The 25,462-nt window shown below is 42.2% G+C and overlaps 1 protein-coding gene across 1 annotated transcript; it reads right to left on the bottom strand.

The window, feature by feature from the left end:
• Positions 1-420: 420 nt before the first annotated feature.
• On the bottom strand, positions 421-24,866 carry ppp1r14c (protein phosphatase 1, regulatory (inhibitor) subunit 14C). The gene is made up of 4 exons (XM_072441671.1): positions 24,559-24,866; positions 5,467-5,550; positions 3,221-3,253; positions 421-2,276 (listed from the first exon to the last, which is right to left on the bottom strand). Exons 1-4 carry the CDS (start codon positions 24,790-24,792, stop codon positions 2,202-2,204), a joined length of 426 nt encoding a protein of 141 aa, XP_072297772.1. The 5' UTR covers positions 24,793-24,866; the 3' UTR covers positions 421-2,201.
• Between the last annotated feature and the right edge of the window lie 596 nt (positions 24,867-25,462).

The following is a 25,462-nucleotide window of genomic DNA, read 5'->3' as shown; positions in this document are numbered from 1 at the left end:
CATTAAGATAACGTAAATGTTATTTGAACTATACATACACTAAAAGGCATTCAAAAATACCTTTTATAATAAACGACAGTGGCAGTATTAAACAAAAATGTCCAAAAATGGTAAGCAATTTCTTATTTTCATCAAAATTACACTTTGAACGTACATGCCATCAGGCACCATATTTCAACCTGTGTTTGGTTCATAATGTATTTATGTCTCAATGTGCGATATAAAATAATCGTGAGTGCCCTAGTTTTGATTAAAGGTATGAGATCCTCTTTCAAAACGGATAATCCCTCAAAATATTTTCATCAAAACAGAGATTAAAGATGTTGTTTTAGTGGTTTACTGTGTCGCCAAAATGACCAATGTAAAAACATATGACAGTGTATTAAAGTGTCTGAAAAATTATGATGAAATAAACCCACATTGTTCAACAGTCGTTCTTCATTTTATTATAAGCAAAAAACAACTACACACCACATTACATTTTGAAACAATAATGCTTTTTTGTGGATGTAACTCAAACCAAATCCGCTGAAAAAGGAGCTTATAATATTAAAAAGGTATAAAAAAGGAAAGTGTTCGTTCTGTGAAAATAAAACATTTTGGGCTCACAAAATGTTTACCTTGACGTGCTACTTCAAAAATACATGCAAAGCTTTCTAACATGGACATTTCCGACGTACGCTCCACAGCAAATGTCCCATAAATTATAAAATATCAGCCTATTGCCCCTGAACGGTTTCCTTTACAGTGAAAAGTCTAAAGTACCTCTTGACATGATTCTCGGGCGCATCACAGCCGACCAAAAGGGCTTAACGTCTGCATTTCCATTTACAAATCAGCGCACAGCCAAACGAGTGCGTGCTTTGGTGGAGAAATGCAAAAACGACACCATTCAAGCCACCGGCGCGCGCCCCTTCGATAAAGAAGACACACAACAACTCTCTCCTTCAACAGTCGAAGATTTTAAGAAGCGAAAAAACTTGGGAAGAACATCTAAATACAGCACCGTTATTAAAAATTTCCTGGGTTCTCTTGAAACAAACGAAAAAATCTACAAAGTCATACATGGAAACTAATATAAAAGATCTTTTTTTGCTTGGTTATAATAGCTCTACTCAGTGTTTACTCTTTTAGCATGCATGAGTGCGAGTGTGTGCGTTAGCGAAACAACACTGCCCTGCTAATGTCTTTGGCAGCAGAAGGTGCGCGAGGGTCGTTTTTGTACGAGAACTTACTTCTAGAGCCGGGAATAAGCCTTTTACAACAATTATCACGTATTATCTAAACCTATGACGTGGTATGTGAGCGCGTCAGTTTGAGTTTTGGCACACTTTCCCCTTACAAAGTTGTCCCCCACTTGCTTTAAGGGTGCCGGTGCTTGTGGTTGGATGCAGAGTAAAACAGAATTATCCTGAATGTCCTTGAAGGCATCATTTGTTTGTGAGCCAGTGTGTTTGGGCTGTCGAAAACCTAAACGACTAAACTGATATGAAGCGGAAAGAAGAGCAACGTACAACACCGCGCGACATGGGAAGTGTAAGGCTGCTAATCATACAGGTTTTGCAGCCTCGCGCGGAGAACTGCAACCCCCATCATGCCTTGCAGTAGTACAGTGTTCTAGAAAGGGCATTTTGAACTACAGCAGCCCATTTCCTAAGGCGATCATCTCACTAACTTGAGCAAGCACTGACAGAGACATGAGAAGGAGCTTGACCTTAGTATATAATAGGAGAATAACAAAACTGTCTCAGACCACATTTCAATCACATGAACAATAAATGGCAACATAGAGTACAGTTTTAAAGTAGTAACAGTAAAACACCTCAGTAGAAAATGAAATCTTTTCAAGCACTGTGTCATCATGATGCCACAGTTATCCTTTATACACCCACTTCAGTAATAACAGTTCTTACCACCTCTCTATATGAGAAGCTGTGTCAGTGTATTTGTATTTGTAGATAGTACAGCGTTGTCTTTAAAAGTTTACATATGGCTCTGAGTTGTGGAGTAAAATGACGAAATCCTGGTTTATTCTAGTGTACCTTTATAAGTGTACCAGTGAGCAGCCAAATCTAATGGATGTCAGTGCATTGTGCATGGATTTTAATGTGTATGTTTGCAGGTAGCAGAGTTATGATGACAGTCCACTGAAGTGGGTAAATACAGCTGGGATGATGGCGGATGAAGCCCTCATGGAGCTATTATAGGCCCTTCTTTGTCGGTGCACTGAGTTTCCTCATCCCCCTGATCTTGCACAGCAACTCCCGGACAAAGTCCTGCAGACACAAGAATCAAACTTAGAAATTAAAAGCAACATGAAATAATTTAAAAATACACATTTAGTTTCAGTCCATGCTGTGAAATACTGAATACTTTTCAATGTCACAAAGACAATCGGACATTTGAACCAAGAATCTAACATTGATTGGAAAGTGGATATTCCAGTAATGTCTCATTACTTCTCCTCAAACAGGGCATAATATTTCGCCACTGTTGCCACATCAGAATTGTCTTCATATTTAAGAACAAAAGATAAGTACGGTGGTATGGCAGGATTATAAAAATGAGTGTGTAGAGGTGAGGTCAAATACACTTGTTCTAATCTCTCATTGTGTTCACGATGACACCAGAAGTGAAATGACTATCAGTGTTAAACAGTCTCTATCCTCTTCCCTCACATCACATCCTCGTGCTCTTCCTGTTGTACTCGTTTACACCGCTTCCCCTTCCCTCCCACCTTCATCACACGCTGCACCCTGTTCCTCCATTTTCACTGCTAATCCCCCGCCGATGCCTTCTTTGTGGGATCGAGTTGAAAATGACATGTGCGGCTCCCCGTGGTGGGATTACAGCCGTGGACAGGTAGTGGTGCTCGGATACCACTTCCACTGACCTTGTGTGGTTGTGTCTGACAGATGGACGTTCGGGTGGGCTCACGTCGCCGTATGCGCAGCAAATGTGACGGTCGGTAATCACCAAAAAGGCTCAACCAAAACCAAACAGCTACAACACATAGTTAAAGCTCTCTGTTTCATTCAGACAGAAAGTGTGTCATGGCTGATACATTAACCTATATCCAGTGTGTGTGGTCCAACTGTGATCAATGCTGTCCACTAACCCATGGGCCACCACTTATGGTCCACCCACTGAAATACTGTAGAGAACTCATACAGGTCGTTGGCAAAAGAAAACTCAATGATGAGAAACAGTTGTAACTCACCTCTGTCGGTTTGTAGCAGTCTATTAAGGATTCCTGAAAAAAACATGAGAAAAAGGTGTCATTATAAGCAGCTTCTTTTTAAATGAGTTCAAATTATGCTTCTGGCTTTCTTAGTAAAGTTTAGCCCGTGTGAGGTACTGAGACGCAAGTACTACTACTTATTATATGAAATGTACTGGTTATGTATCTTCTGTTCCATGTAGTAATAGGACCAACAGTGGGTGCATTTGCATGGCCAGATCAAAGTCGGGTAATTAGAATAGTCAGGTAACCCAATAATTTAAGAATTTCTTATTATTTCTGATCATTTACATGAAGAAATCTGATCATGAAAAACATGTCAGTTAGTGGATTTTGAGTAACAACAACAACAACAACAACCATAACAACAACCACAACAACAACAACATATTTTAAAATGGCGGTAACTTTTTCAATCTTTAACACTTTAATTCTCATTAGTCCTGTTCTCAGGTCTCTGCACTGGCCCCTGTGGCTCAGAGAAGAGACTTTAAAGCAGCTCTGCTTGTGTACAAGTCTCTCCATGGCCTAGCACCAAAGTACATGTCGGACATGTTAGTGCCATATGAACCATCTCGGACTCTGAGGACCTCAGGGACCGGCCTCCTGCTGGTGCCAGAGTCAGGACAAAACATGGACCGGCCTCCTGCTGGTGCCAGAGTCAGGACTAAACATGGACCGGCCTCCTGCTGGTGCCCAGAGTCAGGACTAAACATGGACCGGCCTCCTGCTGGTGTCAGAGTCAGGACTAAACATGGACCGGCCTCCTGCTGGTGCCAGAGTCAGGACTAAACATGGATCAGCCTCCTGCTGGTGCCAGAGTCAGGACTAAACATGGATCAGCCTCCTGCTGGTGCCAGAGTCAGGACTAAACATGGACCGGCCTCCTGCTGGTGCCAGAGTCAGGACTAAACATGGACCAGCCTCCTACTGGTGCCAGAGTCAGGACTAAACATGGACCGGCCTCCTGCTGGTGCCAGAGTCATGACTAAACATGGACCAGCCTCCTACTGGTGCCAGAGTCAGGACTAAACATGGACCAGCCTCCTGCTGGTACCAGAGTCAGGACTAAACATGGATCAGCCTCCTGCTGGTGCCAGAGTCAGGACTAAACATGGATCAGCCTCCTGCTGGTGCCAGAGTCAGGACTAAACATGGATCAGCCTCCTGCTGGTGCCAGAGTCAGGACTAAACATGGACCGGCCTCCTGCTGGTGCCAGAGTCAGGACTAAACATGGACCAGCCTCCTACTGGTGCCAGAGTCAGGACTAAACATGGACCGGCCTCCTGCTGGTGCCAGAGTCATGACTAAACATGGACCAGCCTCCTACTGGTGCCAGAGTCAGGACTAAACATGGACCAGCCTCCTGCTGGTACCAGAGTCAGGACTAAACATGGATCAGCCTCCTGCTGGTGCCAGAGTCAGGACTAAACATGGATCAGCCTCCTGCTGGTGCCAGAGTCAGGACTAAACATGGATCAGCCTCCTGCTGGTGCCAGAGTCAGGACTAAACATGGACCGGCCTCCTGCTGGTGCCAGAGTCAGGACTAAACATGGACCAGCCTCCTACTGGTGCCAGAGTCAGGACTAAACATGGACCGGCCTCCTGCTGGTGCCAGAGTCATGACTAAACATGGACCGGCCTCCTGCTGGTGCCAGAGTCAGGACTAAACATGGGCCGGCCTCCTGCTGGTGCCAGAGTCAGGACTAAACATGGGCCGGCCTCCTGCTGGTGCCAGAGTCAGGACTAAACACGAAGAATAAGCGTTCCGGTCAGATTTGATCTAAAATCTGGAATAACCTTTCTGAAAATGTGAGACAGGCCTTTTCCCTGACAATGTTGAAATCTAGAAGTTTGTTAAGCTGTGCATCTGATTAAAAGAGAAGAGTGCAGATAACATCTTTTTATCAGTTTGTATTGTGTTGTAATGAGTCTTTTCCTGTTCTGTAAAACACTTTGAATTACTTTGTCTACAAATGTTGCTCTACAAATAAACGTTTCCACATAGTGTGCCTTTTTCTGCATAATTTTCCTCCTTATGTGTGAACAGATCATAAGGAATCAGATTACTCACATCAGATCATGATCAGAGAACGATCATATGGCCAAGTGTCGAGCTAATCACAATAATCCCACAGGGGAATCCACAGACTTTTGACGTGCATTTCTTTATTCAACTGACGAGTGATTTGTAATGTGTCTTGTATAAATTCTAGTTCAAACCTGGAGTTTGATGGCTCGGTCATCATCGCTGGTCACTTCCAACAAGTCATCGATGTCTATCTCCACCTCTGGCATCTCCTCCTCCTGGAAAGACACAGACATCACATTTATTTAGAAATGTTCTCAATGAGCACTCAGAAATCCCTTTACATGAAGAAACCATTCAAACCACGCTGTACGCTGACAGCGAGAAGGCAAAGGTGTTGTGTCTTCTCCTGGGACACCGTCATGTGGGAGAGATTCAAACTACCCACTTTATGGTTTGTGGGCAAAGGTTTTACCCGTTGAACGACTGCTGCCCCTAAAGAATGACTTGTTGAAACCACAAAAATCAACCATTTCTATCAGGGACGGGCAATATTGACTAAATGTAATATCACGACAACCAGAAGACATTTGTCATTTTATTCATGTTCTTCTTTATTCTCAGTTTTTTCTTGCTCAATGTAAAGAGTCTTTGAGTTTGTTGAAAAGCCCTGAGTAGAAACTGAAATGTGCTAAGGCCGTCTATAAATCTATTGGTTGAAGTTGAACCATGAGTAAAATATGAAAAAGACAGAAAAAGTTTGAAAAAGAAAAAGTAAAATTGCAACAAATTTCTGTTGAAATCAGCACTTTTGAGATATTTTTCTTATTACAAACAATGTACCTGATATTCAAATGTGGCTTATCTTAAAAAACACAATATTCTGATTTCTTTATTTCTTAATTGTGTACAGTATGACCCAGGGCTGGGAAATAATGACATTTACACAAAGTCATTACAAGCAATCAGAAATGTGCAAAAACGAGCCTGTGAATGTTTTTTTTTAGGGCTGAAGTATTCCACAAAACATGATAAAACTGGAAAATTAACCATATTTCTTTTACAATATCACATTATTCGATTATTTAAAAAAAAATACACAAAAATTCTGTCATATTTTCATTATTAAACGGCTTATGTTGCAGCCATTTTAATTGTTCCTAAAGACAAAATACTCAAATAAAGATGAGACTTTTGCATGTCTCAAAAACAATAACTGCAGCAGTGTATTCTCCATGTTTGTAACGTCCCCTGTTGTGTGGCCTCCGCGCCGGCTGCGTTCACATTTGACTGGGAGGAACTGTAAGGAAATGTCATTTTGCCGAGGGCTGGGTCGTTTTGGCGGTTCAGTGGTTCGAGGCCGTTCGGCTCCGCTCCACTTCAAACGCTCCGGGCGACGGTCGTGCTTTTTATGTCACCGCGAGGCCTGTGAGGAGGAAACATTTAGGGAGGATCAACCCCATCACGGCTACCACATGATTCCAGACGTCGTAAATTAGAACCCAGAATGAAAGACTACAGGGTCGTTTAATGAACTGCACACATTTGTCATAAATGTTTTAGGAATATTCCGTCATGTTCCAAAAAAAGGCTTCAATATGTTGCTAAAAATGGTATAAAAAAATAGAAGAGGGATTGAGTTAGATGATGCTTTTTATCCAAGAGAATTAAACGAGTCTGTATCATTATAAAAATAAGACATGATTAAATCCCTGCAAAATAAAGACATTAAATGAGCATTTATCCCTGAACTACAGTATAAAAGCTTTATGTACAGGAATGTTTGGTTAATCTTAATCATTATTCAGTTAAATATGATCGTCATAACTAAAAGATAATAACAGTGACAATTTAAGAAGTCGTTTCAATTCGATCTATTCTCCAAATACATGAATCTAAATGCAAAGTACTTTATCTGGCCGTTTGTTTATGTCACGTCATCATTTAAGAAAGGTTAATTTCATAAACTAGTTAAGTACTTGAGGAACAATAGTGAAAGAAAGATGTTGTGCCGTAACTTTGTTAATGTTTTATAATATTGTGCCATTCATTTTTTTTTAAATTATTTGTATTATTTTTTTCTTTGCTCTCAGGTCCTGCCCCCTGTTAATATGTTTTGTGTTTTATTAAACAGAAACACTTTTTTTTTAAATGTATGTATTAAAAAAAGTAAGAATGAAGGATTTTACTGCAGTTTCGGTGTTTGTGATGTTCCTTCTGACAATAATAATGACACTAAAATGTGATATTATGACATCCTTACTTACATCTGTCCTGTTGCAAGAGCGATCAGTTCCTCGGATCTTTGCACTCTTATTTATTCAAGTCTTATTTTGTGTTATTTAAGAGCTTAACAATAGCTTCTTCTGTTTGAGCAACAATGGCATTATCCTGCTGCAAAAAACAGCCGTTTCCTCAGGTGCTAAGCAGACGTTGGAGAGCTGGGGAGCGTTGGGACTTGTGTGTCTGTTTGCCCGAAGCGAGCGCTGGTATTCAGATGGATAATATGAATTTAGCTTTCAGCGCTTTAAGCTCAGTCATTGTGAAAGCACATTAGCGTGGGCAGATGATGTGCACGGGAATATATTAGCTTACAATTAGACTTTTAAAACTAGAGTAGACGCATTAAGACCATCACACCCTCTTACATTTCTCATAGAGCCGCTCTGTGACATTTGACCACAGTTTCTTCCACATTTTATGATTTAAGATTGCTCTTCTATCGAATGCTCCACAGATACAGAAGGTCCCCAGTCTTAAAAGGCGATCGCTTCTATTTTAAAAGAGGGGAATCAAATCATCCTGTCATTCTCAAGATGGCTGTAACCATCTAATTTTACAGAAGGCATGCAGGACTTTTATGCCTTGAGATGAAGTAAACATGTTCAATTTATAAAGTGTTATTACGGGCCACAATTCAGTCAAAAATAATAATTGTAATGGGTGTATACTGTATAATTGTTTTTGTTTTGGTTCTCAAGCCGATTGTCCAAACAGAAAAAGGCAAAAGAGCTCTTTTGCTTTGCTTTGTTACATTTGAAAGACAAAACCAACTTGCGTTTGTTTCAATCAATGGCGGCCAATGGAATGTAAAGACAGATTTATTATTTCTTAGAGATATCATAATTATTGAGAAGGGAAAAAAAAGTACAAATTGAATTGAATTTTGCTTCTAAACTTGACTGGATTAGTCATTTTTATGATTACATTGTGACCTGAATAATCACAATTATCGATTAACCAAATAATTGTTTCCCCATTATAACCAGCCGAAACACTATATTTTCACCTCAATGATAAAGAGGTACTTCTACTGCCAATCGACATTACTGCACCCGTTTTAAAAGTCGACATGTTAATGCTTTGCACCCGTCACGTGCGAGGTCAGACAAATACTGTAGGAGAAACTGAATAGCTCTTAAGATGTAAGTAATAGCCGCTTGGGTGAATAGCACTGCGCTAAGTGAAGTAAAAGCCTCCCATTTATCAGTCGGGTTTGTCGGCGGGTTAGGTTTGTCAGCAGGCACTCCATCAGACCTGGACGCGGCTGTAGGTGAAGACCAGAGAGTTCAGCAACGTCAGACGGTAACAACATGGCCATGACACAGACCCCACACTTTGTTTTCTACCATCAATCTGTGGAACAGTGGTGCGTAGCTCAGCAGCCAGAGACGCTCGTGTGGGTCGTTCATATGTGCCGGCCGTGATGAGTGCGATGGAAAAACACTTAGCGCGCATCAGCTGTTGTTGTCTGACCTGGACTGCAGTGATTGGCTGAGGTAGTGGCACCTATGACCTCAGGGGAAAGTCATGTTGAGTTTGACAGCAGTGAAAGCAGCAGATTGAAAGGCGTGCGCACAGAGACAGTAAACAAACATATTCAAATCAGCTCTGGTTTATTGGAGTTGGTCTATTGTAGTTCTGGAGGGACATGGCATCAACACAATCAATGCCAATTCAATAACACCTATGGAGGCCTGGCTATACTGGCTTAAGATTAATTCAATTTATACATAATATGCTTACATTTTAGGGTTTCAAAGGGGTTAAAAATGTGCATTGTAGCAATTAGTAAGACGAGACACTGCAGGTGAACAGGAAACAATCTTAAATTTACATCTTTTACTGGCCTAAATGCAATGTTTGCATACAATTTGGATGAATTTTACATGTGAAAACTGCTGAAATTACAATAATTGAAATATTTGGGACACGTGAAAGTGAAAAGTGATAGAACCAGGTTTAGTTTATTTAAATTCTTTTGCTTAGTTTGTGGACATATTAGATACAAAAACTCTTTTGGTTTTTGGTAATGTTATTTAGTATTTGAGTAAACGTGATCTGATTTAAAACTGAGAAAATACAAATATTGGTATGTACGGTAGGTGCTTCATACCTTTACATTTAGGGCTGATCTTTACGTCGCTAGAGATAAATTAATTTGGAGAAAACAGCTTTTGAAGTTACAATGCCCCATAGATGCAAGAGCGTTAAAAGAAATAATGAAACGTCTTCAGGAGCAGGTTGGTCAATGTGGCCGTTTCCAAGTGAAATCTTATATGTTTAGAGAGCAAACTGTCAAAAAAAACAAAAAAACAGAACACTTACAGACTCAGTTTTGCTTGTTTGGTCTCCCAAATTTGAAATAGGGTTAAAAGTATTAAAGAACAGATACTTATCAATAATAAAACTAGTATTGAAACAAGATACATTTGAACAAACCTCAGTTCTGGGGGAAAAAACTGTTCTAGAATGATCTTGTGCTTCATCAGAACTAGTCTATTACCAAATGGCAACATAAAGAAGCCAAGTGTTTTATTCTAAAAACAGAACAATTTTGCCTTTTTTATTACCATTGTGCAATCAAAACTGTTGTATTCCTTTACTATCAAAGCTGAGTTTAAAATGTTCAAAACCAAAAGATGAAAAGTACCTAAAACCGCACCTGGAACTCATATCCAGACTTTGCTCGGCTCAGTCTGGCACTTCAGAGTTTATGTTTAGAGTTTTTGTCACAGCTGCTGCAAAACACGTGAAAACTTGCAACCACATCATGAACGCTACATCGTGCGTGAAAGGAGTGTTGAGCCTCACCTCGCAGCAGCCCCGCCCCGTGACTCAACACTCACCTTATTCAGACTTTACCGTAACAAAAAGTCAACCCGCTAAACAAAGTGACTCACCATTATTAACAGGCTCTGTTTCATTAACCAGTACAACCAGAAGTTGAGATCACGACAGGTTAATCGACAAAAAAATCTAATTGTTGCATTGTTGTGGAGCAAGAAGTAATGAAGTGTTTAACTAAAGTGTGGGGTTTGCAATAACGTGGCACACAAGCCTTGTTATGCAGACTAGTTTCATCCACTGGCAAGCTGTCTATTTCATGCAATAATTAACTTGTTTGAAATGGTGGCAAAAAAGATGAGTGAAAAAAGCACTCTCATTTGCATAGATGTTGAAAGAAGTTAACAAAACAAATCCATTTTATTTTATTGCATTTTCCTCATAAATAAGTCAGATACATTTCCACGATTTCTGAGATTCACATTGAGCAACTGAAATGAAAAGGAAAAAATATAAATGCAGTTTTAAGCATATATTAAACTAGAAAAACAATTAATTTAGTCTTTAATGGGTCATGTGGTTTGTTTTGGCGTTGAACACAGTAATTTATGCACCAAATATTATGTTTTTACACCAAAATACTGTAGTTAATGCTCTGTGGTTCTCTACTTGAGACATTACATGTGTAGTTCTTAGCTGGACATCATAGGAACTATTAATAACAGGCCACAAGAAAACCAGCTGGAGGATTAGACTGCTGGGCACGATGATGGAAGAAAATATTGAAAATCTGATACTAAAACCATTATTGAGGCTTGATACTAATTTGAAGTTTTGATGCATTGAAAGAAAGAAAAAGGACAACATTTGACCTTTCCTGGACAGTTTTTGCATGACCTTGAGCTTTATCAGAACTAGCAAAAGACCACACGGTTACATAAAGAACATACTATTATTGTGTGCCGAAAATGACAATCTATTGTGTTTAAATCACGATCATTTTTGCCGAAACAAGGAAAATGCATCATCTTTTACCATTTGTCGGATGTTAAAGAAACAACTAAACCACCAAACGACTGTGAGGAAATCAATATTGCCAAGTAACTGCACAGACAACAGTAAAACAGACGAAGAAGACACTTTTCTGGTGCGGCGTCCTTTCTATGGAGAGGTCATTCACTACCTGGAATGTTCTATGATTGAATTAATGCAACTTAGAATACAAGTTTTGCTGCACTGAAGGAGTCGCCTCTTCACCAGAAAAGTGACACAGTTCACCTTTAAAAGCGATGGTCGAATTCCGTGAAAAGGTTCGTGGAAGAGGCTCACGGCAGCTGTCAGTTTGAGCAAAATGGAGGCTTCACTGCGACACAGATGTCATTTATTTTTAGGTCCGGAGTTTGTGTTGGGAACAAAGAGTGACTGTGACATTGAGACGGTGTTGAGCGCTGAGAGCACCACGCCGCATGACAGAGTATCTTTATAACAACCACATTATATGCCCGACATTGACAAACCAACGGGAAATGAATTATGAATAAGAGAAGGAATAATGCGGGGAAGCTTTTTTAATTACGCCTCGAGGGCAGAGCAAAGTTTAATAATAAAACTGCGAAACAGACGAGCACAAACGATAAAAGAAGGTGAAGGTAGAAAGTTGGGAATAGAAATTAAATATGTATTACATGACTACACGGAGGGCTGTGCAAAGGAATTCTTGACCCGTAGATTTTAATGGGACTGAGCCGAGCGAAAAAAGCAGGAAATGAACGTTTAAATTTGTGGCAATCAAAAATTGTGATCGATCTACTGTACGAGAGCGATGGAAACAACTTGATACATTTTTTTGATCATGTTTCCCATCCTCCGACTCCACTGAATACAAAGCAGCCGACAGGAAACAATAATCGATGGTGATATAACAAGCTAAAGGAGATCCTTGCGAAGAGAAAGGTAATAAAATCAAAAAGACAAGACAGAGGAGGGAGCTGCGGAGGAAAGTGGGTCACTGTGAGAGAGGAGGATTGTGCAACACGCTAAACGTTACAGCTCAGCGTTCTTCATCTCGTTGCAGTGCCACGGTGTCACATCAGAGTAGAAATGGGAAAGAGTACCAGGTGAGAAAAGGAATGACTCTATAGGAGGAATATAAATGAAAAAAGAGAGATGAAGGTGAAGATGTAGGACAAAGCTCTGTGGGATTAGACGTGTCTTGACAGTTTGAGAAGTGTCTGACACCATCTTGAACAAAAAATAGATTTCTACCTTTTCTAAACCTTTTTTTTCTTACTTCCCTGGTGCGGCAATTTGTGGGGCTACAGAGTAGCACGGATGATGAGACTTGGGCAAAGTTAGCTGCTGCAGCAAAAGCTGGTTCCCACGCTGAATCAGCTGAACTCAGAGGACAAAGTGGTGCAGATCACACACTCTAGGTGCAGAAAAGTGGCTTTGCAAGGACAAATGAGCAGTGGAGAGGTTGGAAATAATGACCCTGAAGCTATTATCTGGGGCTTTGTTCTGATTACAATCTCATCATAATCTCTGCTGATTGTTGGGGACAGAAAAAAGATCATGTAAAGCTGGGTTTTATGCATTGTAGATGAAGTATTAGTGTACATTATGCGACTATGAAAGCCTTAATTAATATTAGATTATTACAAACTTTATAGCCTACATTAGCCACAACATAGACACAAAACGTCCTTAGAATCTTATAAGTCCATTGCCAGAATGTTGCGCTCAGTATTGGAGAAGAACCTTTTCATCCCACAATATGCATTTTTCATATAGCATCACATGTTTGAGACTCCACTAAAGCGGCTGAATATACATCTACAGACCGTAAATAAAATATGATGTCACCTTTTCCATATAAAGATTTTATGTTGAATTAACATATTTTAGGTATATAATCTTGAAATGCAAAATATTTGATTTGGTGTTTTGGATCAACAAAAATAAATCAGATTGAGAAAGTATTTGATTGCTCTAAGTGTTAGCTGATCATCCAAGCCTAACTCTACACAGTCTGAAGTGTAAATCAATGATATAGTATATACACACTTAAGATCAAGGTTTGGAGTGTACACTAAGAACAGTCGATTGAAGTCAGTTCGTCTCGTCTCGATCTTTCACACGTTAAACCAGAGGCACCGCGCTCCCTTTTGGCTCGAGTATTGACATCTGAGCTCCATTTGTGCCTTTGCCCTCAGCGCCGGCCAACGACTGCACCAAACATCAATAACACGGAGGTCAGTGGGGGTCCAACTTTGTCAACATCTGCTGGCTTTTGGACCTAAAAAAAGTCTCAACTGAGATTAAACATTTTTATTACCTGTAAACTGACACCGGCAACACGCCCAAAGCAATTTACAAGTCAAAACAACAATCTCTTTAAGTCGTTCCTTCTTCTTTTCTGCTCTGCAACAAAGACTCTGGTGTTTTGAATCCTTCTCGCTGCAGCGTGAACCCTGGCCAGTTTTCAGACACAGCTAGTTTATGTGTCGCTCTACAAACAATAAAGCCAGTCATTAAGCGGACAGGGAAATTCAGTCCGAGAGTGTGAAATGTTTAACAAGTAAATAGTTCTTCTATTGCAGCTGGTAAGTCCCTTTGAAACGCTTCACACAGCGGTTGATGGTGGATTTGAAAAACATTAATGATTTACTGAGGAAACATCACACATGGATCACACATTCATGGTTTAACGTAAAGACTCGTGGACAAGAGCAGCAGCAGCAGCCCATCAGTCTCAAACCTAAACGATTGGACACATCTGCATATTTCACTGGTAACGTCGCTTGTACTTTTCCATCAATGAGCTGTTGATTCAAAGAAAACTACGGTCCTTCGATAATAGTCCATCGTACAATAAACAAAACACTATAAAACAGAATTCATTACATTTTTCTCATGGATATCCAACTTCTGTTATGCTTCCTTGTAAGTCTTTTACTTCCTGTGCTTATTTTCAGCAGATATTTAATAAAACCGCTGCCACACATTTATTAAAAGCGCAGTATGTTGTGTTTATGACTTGTGTTTTGACTTTACATCTAGAGTTGCGGTTGGTACAGTGTGTGGTTGTTTGGACTAAAGGGCTTTTGCAGTTTTGCCCTTTTATTTCAATCAGACACAATATTAGTAACTGCTTTTTATTTAAAGGTTTAGTTATTTGTTCAGAATTAGTCCTAGTGGTACTCAAAAAAGAAAGTCAATTATTTCTTGAGGTTGAAAAGTTTGAGTAAATACTGGGCTAAAGAACTGCAAAATGATTTTCTGCTAATTGTTATTTTGTTGCTTGAAGGACATTATACGAAAATGATTCTTGAGTTGTTTTAAATAAAATGCCTTCAAATGAATAACAAAAGAGGAGATTGTAGCCTTAAGTTTAGCCTTAAGTCAAGCCTTAAATTTTGGTTCTCACGACACAAGGAAAGTTACATTGATTACGTAATTATTCAGGTCGCGTTGTAACTGTAAGAATCAAAAACAATAATAATTGTGATGATTTAGAAGCAAAATTGTGTCGTTTCAATTGAATCTAAAGTAAACCTAAATATGAAGTGATTTTATCTGACTTTAACGTTCAGAAAGTTTGATTTAACAAAGCTGGATTTCAGATCATTTCACTGTTTGGTCAAAGAGTCAACAATCCTGAATGATTAATACTGCAAGGTTTCTTCTCACAAAAGCAGTCAAACTAAAACCTTACGTCATGTCATCCCTCGCTGGCTCAGAAGGGCTCGTGCCAAAAGGCCTGGCTGTCGTCGCGTTTGTTTATTCGTGGATAAAAAAAGCTTGTGCCCAGGTGTGAAATGTGTCGCCATGTGCTCGGACACCCTCCATCTATTTTGGGAAGGTGGGATTTTGATTGGCCCGCGTCCACGACACAGAGATAGCGCCGCGGTGACCTTCCTCATCGGATCCATAAACTAATTTAAACGATTGTTCTGTTGAAGAGACAAACGCACACGTCTTTCATCGATAATTCAATTGACCGCAGTTATTGTGGCTCAACTCTGGCCTTTAAATAAAAATAAAAACAAAAACAAAATCGCTGTCAAAGCTGTAACAGATTTTAAAATGATGAGGCATTTAGGCATCAATCAAAGTCGTCTTCTGTTGAGAGTTTAGGTAAAAAACACATCCGTCAACCGTCTGATTCTAAAACTGAACACAATCGTGACATTTGGTCTGGACTAAGGCTCGAAGATACGTCACATAGAGTAAAAATATCCAGTTTTATTCTGTTTAATGTGAATTCCTCTGGGCATGTTGCAAATATGAACTCTTAACAGAACTGTACAATTAAAACATGAACAAAAACGTTATCGTGCAGATCACAATGTGTTCTTCCTGCCCTAGTTTAAAGCCAATTGTGTCATCAAACGGTGACATTTTGCTTCGGTTTAAACTCATTTTGTTCTGTTCTGGTCCCAGTTTAGTTATTAATTAAGCTTGTTTTAGTAAATTTCATAATGTACAATGTTTATCCACAATTATGCATTATAGGCCTAGAAGATGAGTTAAGAGATCCTTTATTTGCCCCACAGTGTTGCAACATAGAGTAAATGACCCATACCATCTTGTTCTGACACCAAAATACAGTAATAGTGTCCTAAAACTGTTCAGGAAAGGTCAAAATGTGTCCTTTTTATGTATTTCTGTATATCAATACTTGTTCAATTGAGCTAATGGTTTTGACACTAGTTTTAGTATTGATTAGTATCTAATTCTGAGCAGTCAAGCCTAAAATGATTAATACCTGAGACACAACAGTATTTTTGTGCAATACAGGCTTTCATTATGCTTTGCCTCACTTCCACACTTATTACCTTTCTAAATAAAATAAATCAAACTTGCCAGGGCTCGTGTCCAACTGTAAACCTGGACTAGCATTCGTCTTGCAACACAAACTTAATGAAAACCGCTGTTGTTCGTAGCTGCATTGTATTATTCCCAAACCTATTGAGCGGTGGCTAATGACTTGTCTTGGATTGCACGGCTCCTGCTCCAGCTCCTCCGCGGCGACGTGCACATGATACACGGCCGCTCCGATTCCCAGCAGAGGAAAACACATGAAAGGCGAGCGAGGGCGAGGGGGAGGACGCTACTGACAAGGTCACGAGAGGCAAGCCAGAAAAGGAAAACCGCCGCATTTTCTTCCACCTTGAGAATATTCCTGATTAAACAAGCGAAGCCACAAGACGGACTCGTAACCGACTGACCTGATTCTTGACACATCCATTACTGTTGCCATCTCCCCCTTCTGCTTGCTTTAAATATGTGCAGTACTCTTAAAAATGTAGCCCACATGCCCAGCCATTCGTGCACCGCTGACTGAGATGTTTGAAGAGCGCCACAATGTCTTTGACCCTAAAAAGCTTGAGTTCAATTGGACAGATTGTCGGACACGCAGGGCCAGAGGGCACAGAAAGCCGCCAGTGTCTTCGCCCGGCCTCCCACACATGAATAAGCACCGCCGACCGCTTATTTATCGACTATGGAAAACTAGGGCATCTCTCCTGGCAGCAGGGCCGGCCCAAGCCTTCAGGGGGCCCTAAGCGAAAACATTTTTGGGGGCCCCTCACCACGTCATCAGAATCAGTTTTATTGCCATTGTCAGTAAACAATTCACATATGGGAACTTTCTTCAACGCAAACAAAGCGCACCAAAACTCCAGGGCATCTGTTTGCCAGTTAGTTTATTCTCAACACCTCACAAGCTCAAATATTGATAACTTAAATCCCACAATGCAACTTGGTATTCCGCTGACATCACCTCTACTCCCTGTACAAATAACACACGTCCCAGATATGTTTTTGGGCGTATTTGTGGGCGTTAAGGGTCGACAGCCACATTAGCACATTAGTTTAAATAAATGAACAGGGGGGGTCTGGGGGCTCTCCCCCAGAGATTTTCAGACCTTTTTTGGGTCTTCTGCTGCATTTTAATGTGGTCCAGCCGGCTAAAGTAAGAGTGAAATGTTGAGGTTGTAATGCTATAAAATGATGATGTGATGAAACTGTGCCAGGAGAAAATGACTAAAGCCAGTTATTAATACATTAGTGTACTTAATTACTCAATACAATATTGGCTATGAAAAATAATTATGATCAAATTGATTCATTTTAACTGAAAATGTAAAAGTAATAGTTATCCTTACTAATTTATCTTTTACTGCTCCCAACTGTTCCTTCTTGCTAAAGTGACAAAACAAGTTATATTAAATGAAACAAATGGCATAAGCATTGCTTGATTAACAATTAACACTGATAAAACTAGACAGTGCAAAAATGTTATTCCCAGAGAATGAACAGAACGTGAAGTGAAGGTCCAAGCTTAGCTATTGTGAAGAGACTGCGTTTCTGCAGCTTTGCCACTTTTGTATAAAAATATATAGTATTATTCTATAACAGACGTAATCATAATATGTCTGGTTATTTTTCACTATCAATTTATTATAATTTATAACAAATAGTCTAATGATGCTTTTTAAATAAATTGAAATGTTTTATTGCTCTATTAAAAGTGAATTACAATATGAATGTTTGTTCTGATCAGAACATCACACACTGGACTCCTGCATGAAACAATGCTGCGATGTGATTGGCTGATGGACCTTACGTGCATAAACCTTTATGTTCCTCTCATTGCACTTTAAGAAGTCAAAGTAAAACAGACACAACGAGTCACGATTGATCTCACACATGGTGATGTGAGAGAGAGAGACGCAAACTCAAACCCGCTCATCTCTGACTGAGGCTGCACAGGGGCCCGGGACAGGGGCCCAGGACAGGGGCCCAGGACAGGGGCCGCACACTGTTCACTCCAAAGTCTCACGTCAGAGGTTCTGGACGAGACGGCGCTCGTCTGGACCGGATCTCCGCCTCTTAGTGACCCGGGGCATAGACGCCCCTCACCGGCCTCACCTGCAGCTGACACTCCCGGGCTGGTGTAAATGTTAAGCTTATTATCTTTCATTCAGACACATTATTATGCGCGGGGCAGAGCTCTCGTTGCCTCCAGCCTGAGCGAACTAACGTGACAGAATCGTGTTGTTTCAAACAGCAGCATTAACCGTCTCTTTGTAAGAGAAGTTCAATACCTGGAGAGTGTTGTTGAGTTTGCAGTTTCTTTACATCGTCAAGAAGTTTCTTCTTTCGTTTTTCGGCATCGGGGGGATATATTCCACGCAGGGACCAGGTTGTGTTGTGTTTATGTTTTGCTCTCGTTCTGCTCGCGCATAATGAAGTTGACCAATCAGCGCAGGTCTGGTGCCTTGGTTGCCAGATTATCATTACAAATAAATGCGGTTTGTGCGTTATATGTCGGTGTAATCCCTCAAAACTGGACTCATCGTTTGTGCGTTATGTTACCGCTGTGTGCGCTGCCGCGCCAGCAGCGCTACTACACTAGTGGCGCACGCTGCGCTTGCACTTCGCATAAGACGGGTTGCCAGATTGGGGGCCCTATTAACTCCTCGGGGCCCTACGCGGCTGCTTAGTTCGCTTATAGGCTGGGCCGGCCCTGCCTGGCAGCGCGCACCCCGACAAAACAACACTGCAATGTGGAGTGCATCGACACATATGAAAATCAATTATGCTTGCCCCGTTATGCCCGACCATATAAAACAAGTTCAGCTGCTGTGCCATTTTTTCCTCATCGGCGTCTATTGATTTGCAATGCATTAGACTTATCGCTAGGCTACCGACACAAACTGGCTTTTAATCACCTACTACAGAGATATGTATGAATCTAGGCCATCTTTCTGCTGGTCATAAGCCAGGACAAATTGTGAGTCTTATGATTTGAAACAATCCTTGCCAGGAATAAAAGAAAACAACAATATAGATGTTAATCACAGAAATACACAATTTTGGCAACTGAAAGACAGTGAAACCAGCTCAATCTAAAGGTGTGTTGTGTAACTTTTCTGGTGTCTAAGTCTTTGCTTGTTTCTATTGAGAGGTTCTTGCTTGGTCTTTAATGTTCCCCAGTATGGCATTAAAATAATCTATGGCATTCTTTCTATCGCCGGTGTCATTGTTGCTTAAAGTTACTTTGAAGCAGGTTTAATCTAATGTAGAACGTTTAAAAGGAACCATATGTAAGATTTTTATTTTAAATTTCATAAACTTGACCAATCTGTGTCTCCAGATACTGTCACATGTTCAAATCAAAACGTTTTTGCTGCTAAATACATTGTTAAAGCTGATTTATTCTTTATTGCAGAAAGAATGGACATGTTGTTTATGTTTCATTTGGTGTTTTGGTTGTCAAGATTGATTCTCAAACTAGAAAGCAGAATGACCCTGACAGGAGACTCTCATTAGGGTTGCCAGATCCTACGACTGTGTCTAATCCAAATCCCCCCTAAGCCCACTGCAGCCAATCATGATTCAGTGACAGTGCATCTGTGAAACTCTGTGTTTATCTGCAGGTTAAGACTCTGGAAAACCAGGTTCAGTTGTGTAGTTCCGCTACACACTGTTCCTTTAATGCCACACTATGGAACAACCAAGAAGGTGACACAGGCCACTGTGCTGAGGTTCTTATTGTCCAAAGACATATTATGTTCAAGTCATAAAAATGTGTTTACAGCAAGATCAGCTAGATGAAAACTAAAATGAAGAGGAAAAGTCGCCAATGAAGAATTTCAAGAACAACCAAAAAGTAAGATTATAGCAGTTGATAAAGAACAACAAAGTGCTGGTCGATCACTTCTACTTGAGCTATGAAAAAAACATGAGAAGCCTTCTATTCTAGTCTAGTCCACTCTATGATCAAAGGCTGAAAATCACTATTGCCAAGTCAAACATAAAGAGCTGCTCTCTACCCAACAACCCCTCTTCCTCCTCCTCTTCCTCTTCTCGCTCTTGCTCCTCCTCCTCTTGCTCTGGCTCCTGCTCTTGCTCCTGCTCCTCTTGCGGCTCCTCCTCCTCTTGCTCCTGCTCTTCCTCCTCTTCTTACTGCTCCTCTTGCTCTTGCTGCTTCTTCTCCTCCTGCTCCTCCTCCTGCTCTTGCTGCTTCTCCTCCTCCTCCTCCTGCTCTTCCTCCTCTTCTTACTGCTCCTCCACCTCTTGCTGCTTCTTCTCCTCCTGCTCCTCCTCCTGCTCTTGCTGCTTCTCCTCCTCCTCCTCCTGCTCTTCCTCCTCTTCTTACTGCTCCTCCACCTCTTGCTGCTTCTTCTCCTCCTGCTCCTCCTCCTGCTCTTGCTGCTTCTCCTCCTCCTCCTCCTGCTCTTCCTCCTCTTCTTACTGCTCCTCCACCTCTTGCTGCTTCTTCTCCTCCTGCTCCTCCTCCTGCTCTTGCTGCTTCTCCTCCTCCTCCTCCTGCTCTTCCTCCTCTTCTTACTGCTCCTCCACCTCTTGCTGCTTCTTCTCCTCCTGCTCCTCCTCCTGCTCTTGCTGCTTCTCCTCCTCCTCCTCCTGCTCTTCCTCCTCTTCTTACTGCTCCTCCACCTCTTGCTGCTTCTTCTCCTCCTGCTCCTCCTCCTGCTCTTGCTGCTTCTCCTCCTCCTCCTCCTCTTCTTACTGCTCCTCCACCTCTTGCTGCTTCTTCTCCTCCTGCTCCTCCTCCTGCTCTTGCTGCTTCTCCTCCTCCTCCTCCTGCTCTTCCTCCTCTTCTTACTGCTCCTCCACCTCTTGCTGCTTCTTCTCCTCCTGCTGCTCCTCCTCCTGCTCTTGCTGCTTCTCCTCCTCCTCCTCCTCTTCTTACTGCTCCTCCACCTCTTGCTGCTTCTTCTCCTCCTGCTCCTCCTCCTGCTCTTGCTGCTTCTCCTCCTCCTCCTCCTGCTCTTCCTCCTCTTCTTACTGCTCCTCCACCTCTTGCTCTTGCTGCTTCTCCTCCTCCTCCTCCTCTTGCACCTCCTCCTCTTGCACTCCTCTCCGTCCTTTGAACAGCCAAATGAACACGGGCAACATCTCCCAGAGGAGCACAGGGGAATCCATCTCTGACACAGCTCACCTTCTGTTATCCTATAGCCACACAAATGAAGAGGCTGAGAGGGACGGAAGCAGGAATTTTAGACGTACAATAGATGAGAAGAAGCATCGAAAAAAAACAAGGTCAAGACACATTTCTGTGAAAATGAACGACGCTTTCCCGTAGTCAGAAAGCTCCTATTTTGTCAACATTTACTTTTCCGAGCCACACAGCAAATTATCTGCCCATATTTTCATAACCATAAGCCCTTCAGATGCCCTTCCCTTGCACCTTTATCCAAGGAAAGCACCGTGTGGATGGACTTATACACAAGACTTTCCAAATCATCGCAACTTGGCTGTAACGCTTATATTGTTACAGTTTGAAAAGCCAAACAGCGCCAAGAACACGTCTACATTTCTTTGTTATACGATATGTTGCCTCGTCTTGACTGAAATACATTCACGGGTAATTAGATATTATTTATTATTAAGTATTTTCCATGAAACGGATACAGGAGTTGACCTTTAAGACTGAGGCCATTGAACTGACACTCATTTCCACAAACACTTGTAGCCAGTTCGAAACGAGCGTCGAGGCGTTAACGCTCCCGTCGTACCGCTGTCACTTCCTCTTTACGGTCACATGACTTCACACCCCGCACCTGTTCGAACGCGGCCAAACGTCCATCCGTCCATCCGTCCGTCCTCTGCTTTTCACCGTCAAAGAAGAGAATGTACGGATGAAGAGACTTGGTTTACGAGGCGCCGAAATATTCATGGGCGGTCTCATTACGCCATGCCCTTTACAAAGCATGGAAACCTGCCAGAGAATTTCCACCATCACCACCCGCCAACAGGTTTTATTGCTCTGGTTATTAACACGCGGGCGAACTACAGGAGCAGAGTGCGATGTCGGTTGAAAAGACATTTTATTTCATTTTATTTCACAATCTCTTTTTTTAATAATTTGCCACGATAGCTTTGAGGGATTCGCCAAGAGCACAGAGCAAGGACAGGATTTTCTTTTATAAATCGAGTTTTGTTTTAGCTCCAATCAATGCGTTATTAATTTCTAGACGTTGTTTTTGCCTTGCACGTGGGGACGGATTGGAAAGCGAATTGAGTTTTAACCAGTGAGCCTTGAGGGATCGCCAGATGCGCCGTGGAAATGTCTCCAAGTCGAGTTCACCGATTCGTGCAGTTTGATGTCGTAATTGTCCATTTTGGAGTGTTCTGAATGAATTTTGAAATGTTTTAGTGGATGGCGTGTCACAGAGTAATTTCAACTAAATAAAAGGTGTAACGCAACTCAGAGAACTGTAATAAACAGCGGGATGATGCATTGAAAGAGTATTACAGTAGGTTTGCGCATGGCATAAGCTTATTGCATGTTTAGAAGCCACGGGAGCAAACCATAGTACAGGCCTAGTCGAGAGTTTGTCTTAAAAAGCAAATCAAACCTGATAATTCCAATGAAAAAGGTGGAGTAAGTAAGAACGCCTGAAACAGCTGGAACAAAGCAGCAGCAGCTAAACTACATCAAACAGGCGAGTGGGAGCAAAGGTCGAGAGCATGACCACCTGCTGAAGACAGACAGACCTGAAGCTCTGTGAAATGTAAACCATCCGCCAGCCGACAGGACACGGCTTTCAAACAGGAGAATAGAATACTGCAGAGGAGACATTAAACCCGGCTCCAAACCCAAGAAGGAGAAGGGTTTTTGTAATAACACATGGTTGAATTAAGGAATTTAAAGCTGACTTGAAGCTTTTGCATACTAGTCACAGAGTAGATGTGTAGGCTTCAACTAGAGACGTCATCTGCATTCATTCTAGACGGCACTTTTTCCACATTTATAGATGAGTATAAGCCTGTATAAGCCCATTGATCAGGGATTAATGACCTGATGACTAGAGGCCAACAGCCAATGGAGTCAAGCCAGTTTAGTTGTTGTGACCATTCACTCAGAATAACAAGAACCTGTCTTTTAGTAGTAATCCCGGGATAACTGATGGCACCATATAGAGGTGGGCCATCTATTGAAATGTATATAATATTGTATTTGTTGTTTTAAAAATGTGCCAAATTTGAAAATTGAGTCTCATACAAAAAGAGACGCATAAAGATGGTAAACTTTAGAATAAACGCATACTGTGATATGTCTGCACTTTTTCCCCATTTGTCTGACAATTAAACCTCAACTAAACTGTTTAAAGCCGTTTTTTAGCACATTTATTGTCAAACTATCATCATCAGGCAACTCAAGATACTCATTTTTGTCATCATCGCCCACCAAGTATCTCGTCAGTCAGCAACAACTCAGCGACAAACAAATACCTACTCCATAATACTGCCAAAAATAGTGAGAACATTTTGGGATAAAGGCATCTTCATCCGAGTGGTGTCTTTGTCATGGTCTCAGGTCTCTGCAGCACCACGTTGTTGAAGAGACTGCAGCCCCCCACACATGTTCCATGGCATGTCAGGCTGCATGTGGCACTGGTGCAGGCTGTGATTGGCTGTGCCATCAGACCCTCAAGTGCGTGTCTCCATGTGCATGCCTCAGCGAAGCCCCTCTGCTCAGTGGAAGGGGGCCAAATCTACAGAAGGTGATTGGCTGGTGATGGAAGCAGGAGCATCAACACATCCTTAACCCACTGCCCTTCTTTCTGCTGCTGCCCCTCCCCCTGCTCGGCCAGGCTGGTTCTGCTGCTGCTGCGTGCAAAACTGAGTTTGGCAGCCACCAAACCCATTCCCACCCTCTCCAGTCTCTGCAATGACACAACTCCCCAACACGCAGCGCCCCCTCCCCCTACAAGTGTCCAAGAATGCGACTTGTAACGTGAAGGTGCAAAACAATCTTATTAAACAACCAATCTTATTAATCTGGCCTGGCCTCCTCCTACTGAAAAGGTGGCAACGCTTTGAAATGGGCTGAGGTCATAAATAGACAGCTACAAGACAAAGGGGAAGTGGGTCAGCTCAATGTCAAGGGCAAAGAGTCAAATTACGAGATCAAGCCAGTGTTAGGGGCGACATGGAACCACAAGAAGTCACAAAGTCGCAGAGCACACAATGCGCTATAAAGCCAGCAGGAGCCGCACAAAGGCGCGTTGAAGCGTGCGCCAGATCACCCGCAGTCTCAAAGCAGCGCGTCGATTCCACTATAAAGGAATAAACGCGGCTCAAAAGAGCGAGAGAGAGCAAGAGAGCCCCCCCAATGCATCATAAAACCCGGGTCAATAAAGAACTAATTACGGCGGCGGCGCGCGCTCTTTCACGCTCACCTCGCAGTCATACAAGTCGCTGAGCTGCTCGATGATCCACTCCTCCAGCACCAGTCTCTTCCTCAGCTCTTTCCTGTCGTACTTCACCGTCACTTTGCCCTGTCGCTTCTGCACCGGGTCGTCCGCGGCAATGGGCCCCGAGCTCACGCAGCCCACGCCGGGCGCAGCCTGGAAGAACACCCGGCTGGCGGCGGCGGAGAGCGGCGCGCTGGTCTCGGTGCTGGCGGCCGACATAGCTGTGGACGTGTGGGGGGGGGGGCACCTGCTGCGGGACGTGGACGCGTAATGTGGAGCGAGAGATGAGAGGGGTCCGCGCGTGAGGGGTCCGCGTGAGGGGTCCGTGAGGTGATGAGGAGAGGATGAGTGAGGCTGAGCTGCGGACGGGGGGAGCGCGAGGGGCTTTTAACAGCTGCTATTTAAAGCGCAGCGCAGGACAGCCGGGTGGGCGGGGCTTCACTGTAACCGCGACCAATCAGCGTCTGTTCCGATCAATCAATGGGAAGAGGGCCGCGCGCGAGGGGAAGGGAACGTGCGCGGGGCGCGTTAAAGCCCCAAGGGAATCCCCCCCAAACACTGAGACATAAGTTACACTCTGTACATGAGGCTTGACGTGCCCCATCTGATTATTTTGCCCGAAACGTTCATAATTGTAGCTTAATATGTACGTGATGTATATATTCTTTTGAACAGAGCGCGGTGTGTTGTCATGTCATACTGGTAAAAGAATGTCTGAGAAATAACTTGGACGACTAAATGAACCTTTTGGAAGTGGCATGCATTTTTTGTCTGCGTATAAATCTGTTTTTTTTTATGATTAGGGTGGATGTGTTTTGCTGTGTCCAGGTCCATGAACGATAGAGACTCGAGACATGCTAACACTAACTAACGCAAACGGTCCTAAAAG

The sequence above is a fragment of the Eucyclogobius newberryi genome, unplaced genomic scaffold, assembly GCF_026437365.1.
Source record: "Eucyclogobius newberryi isolate DKJ021-1_F unplaced genomic scaffold, fEucNew1.0.hap1 SCAF_1, whole genome shotgun sequence".
NCBI classification, from domain to species: Eukaryota; Metazoa; Chordata; class Actinopteri; order Gobiiformes; family Gobiidae; genus Eucyclogobius; species Eucyclogobius newberryi.
Note: the sequence above shows the minus strand (reverse complement) of the source record. Positions and strands in the feature narration are given on the sequence as shown.

Coding starts and splice junctions, on each gene's coding strand:
- ppp1r14c (XM_072441671.1), bottom strand. CDS start 24,792: ATGTCGGCCGCCAGCACCGAGACCAGCGCGCCGCTCTCCGCCGCCGCC. Junction 5,551..24,558: donor GCGACTTGTATGACTGCGAG/GTGAGCGTGAAA, acceptor GTGTCTTTCCAG/GAGGAGGAGATGCCAGAGGT. Junction 2,277..3,220: donor ACTGCTACAAACCGACAGAG/GTGAGTTACAAC, acceptor TTGTGTCTGCAG/GACTTTGTCCGGGAGTTGCT.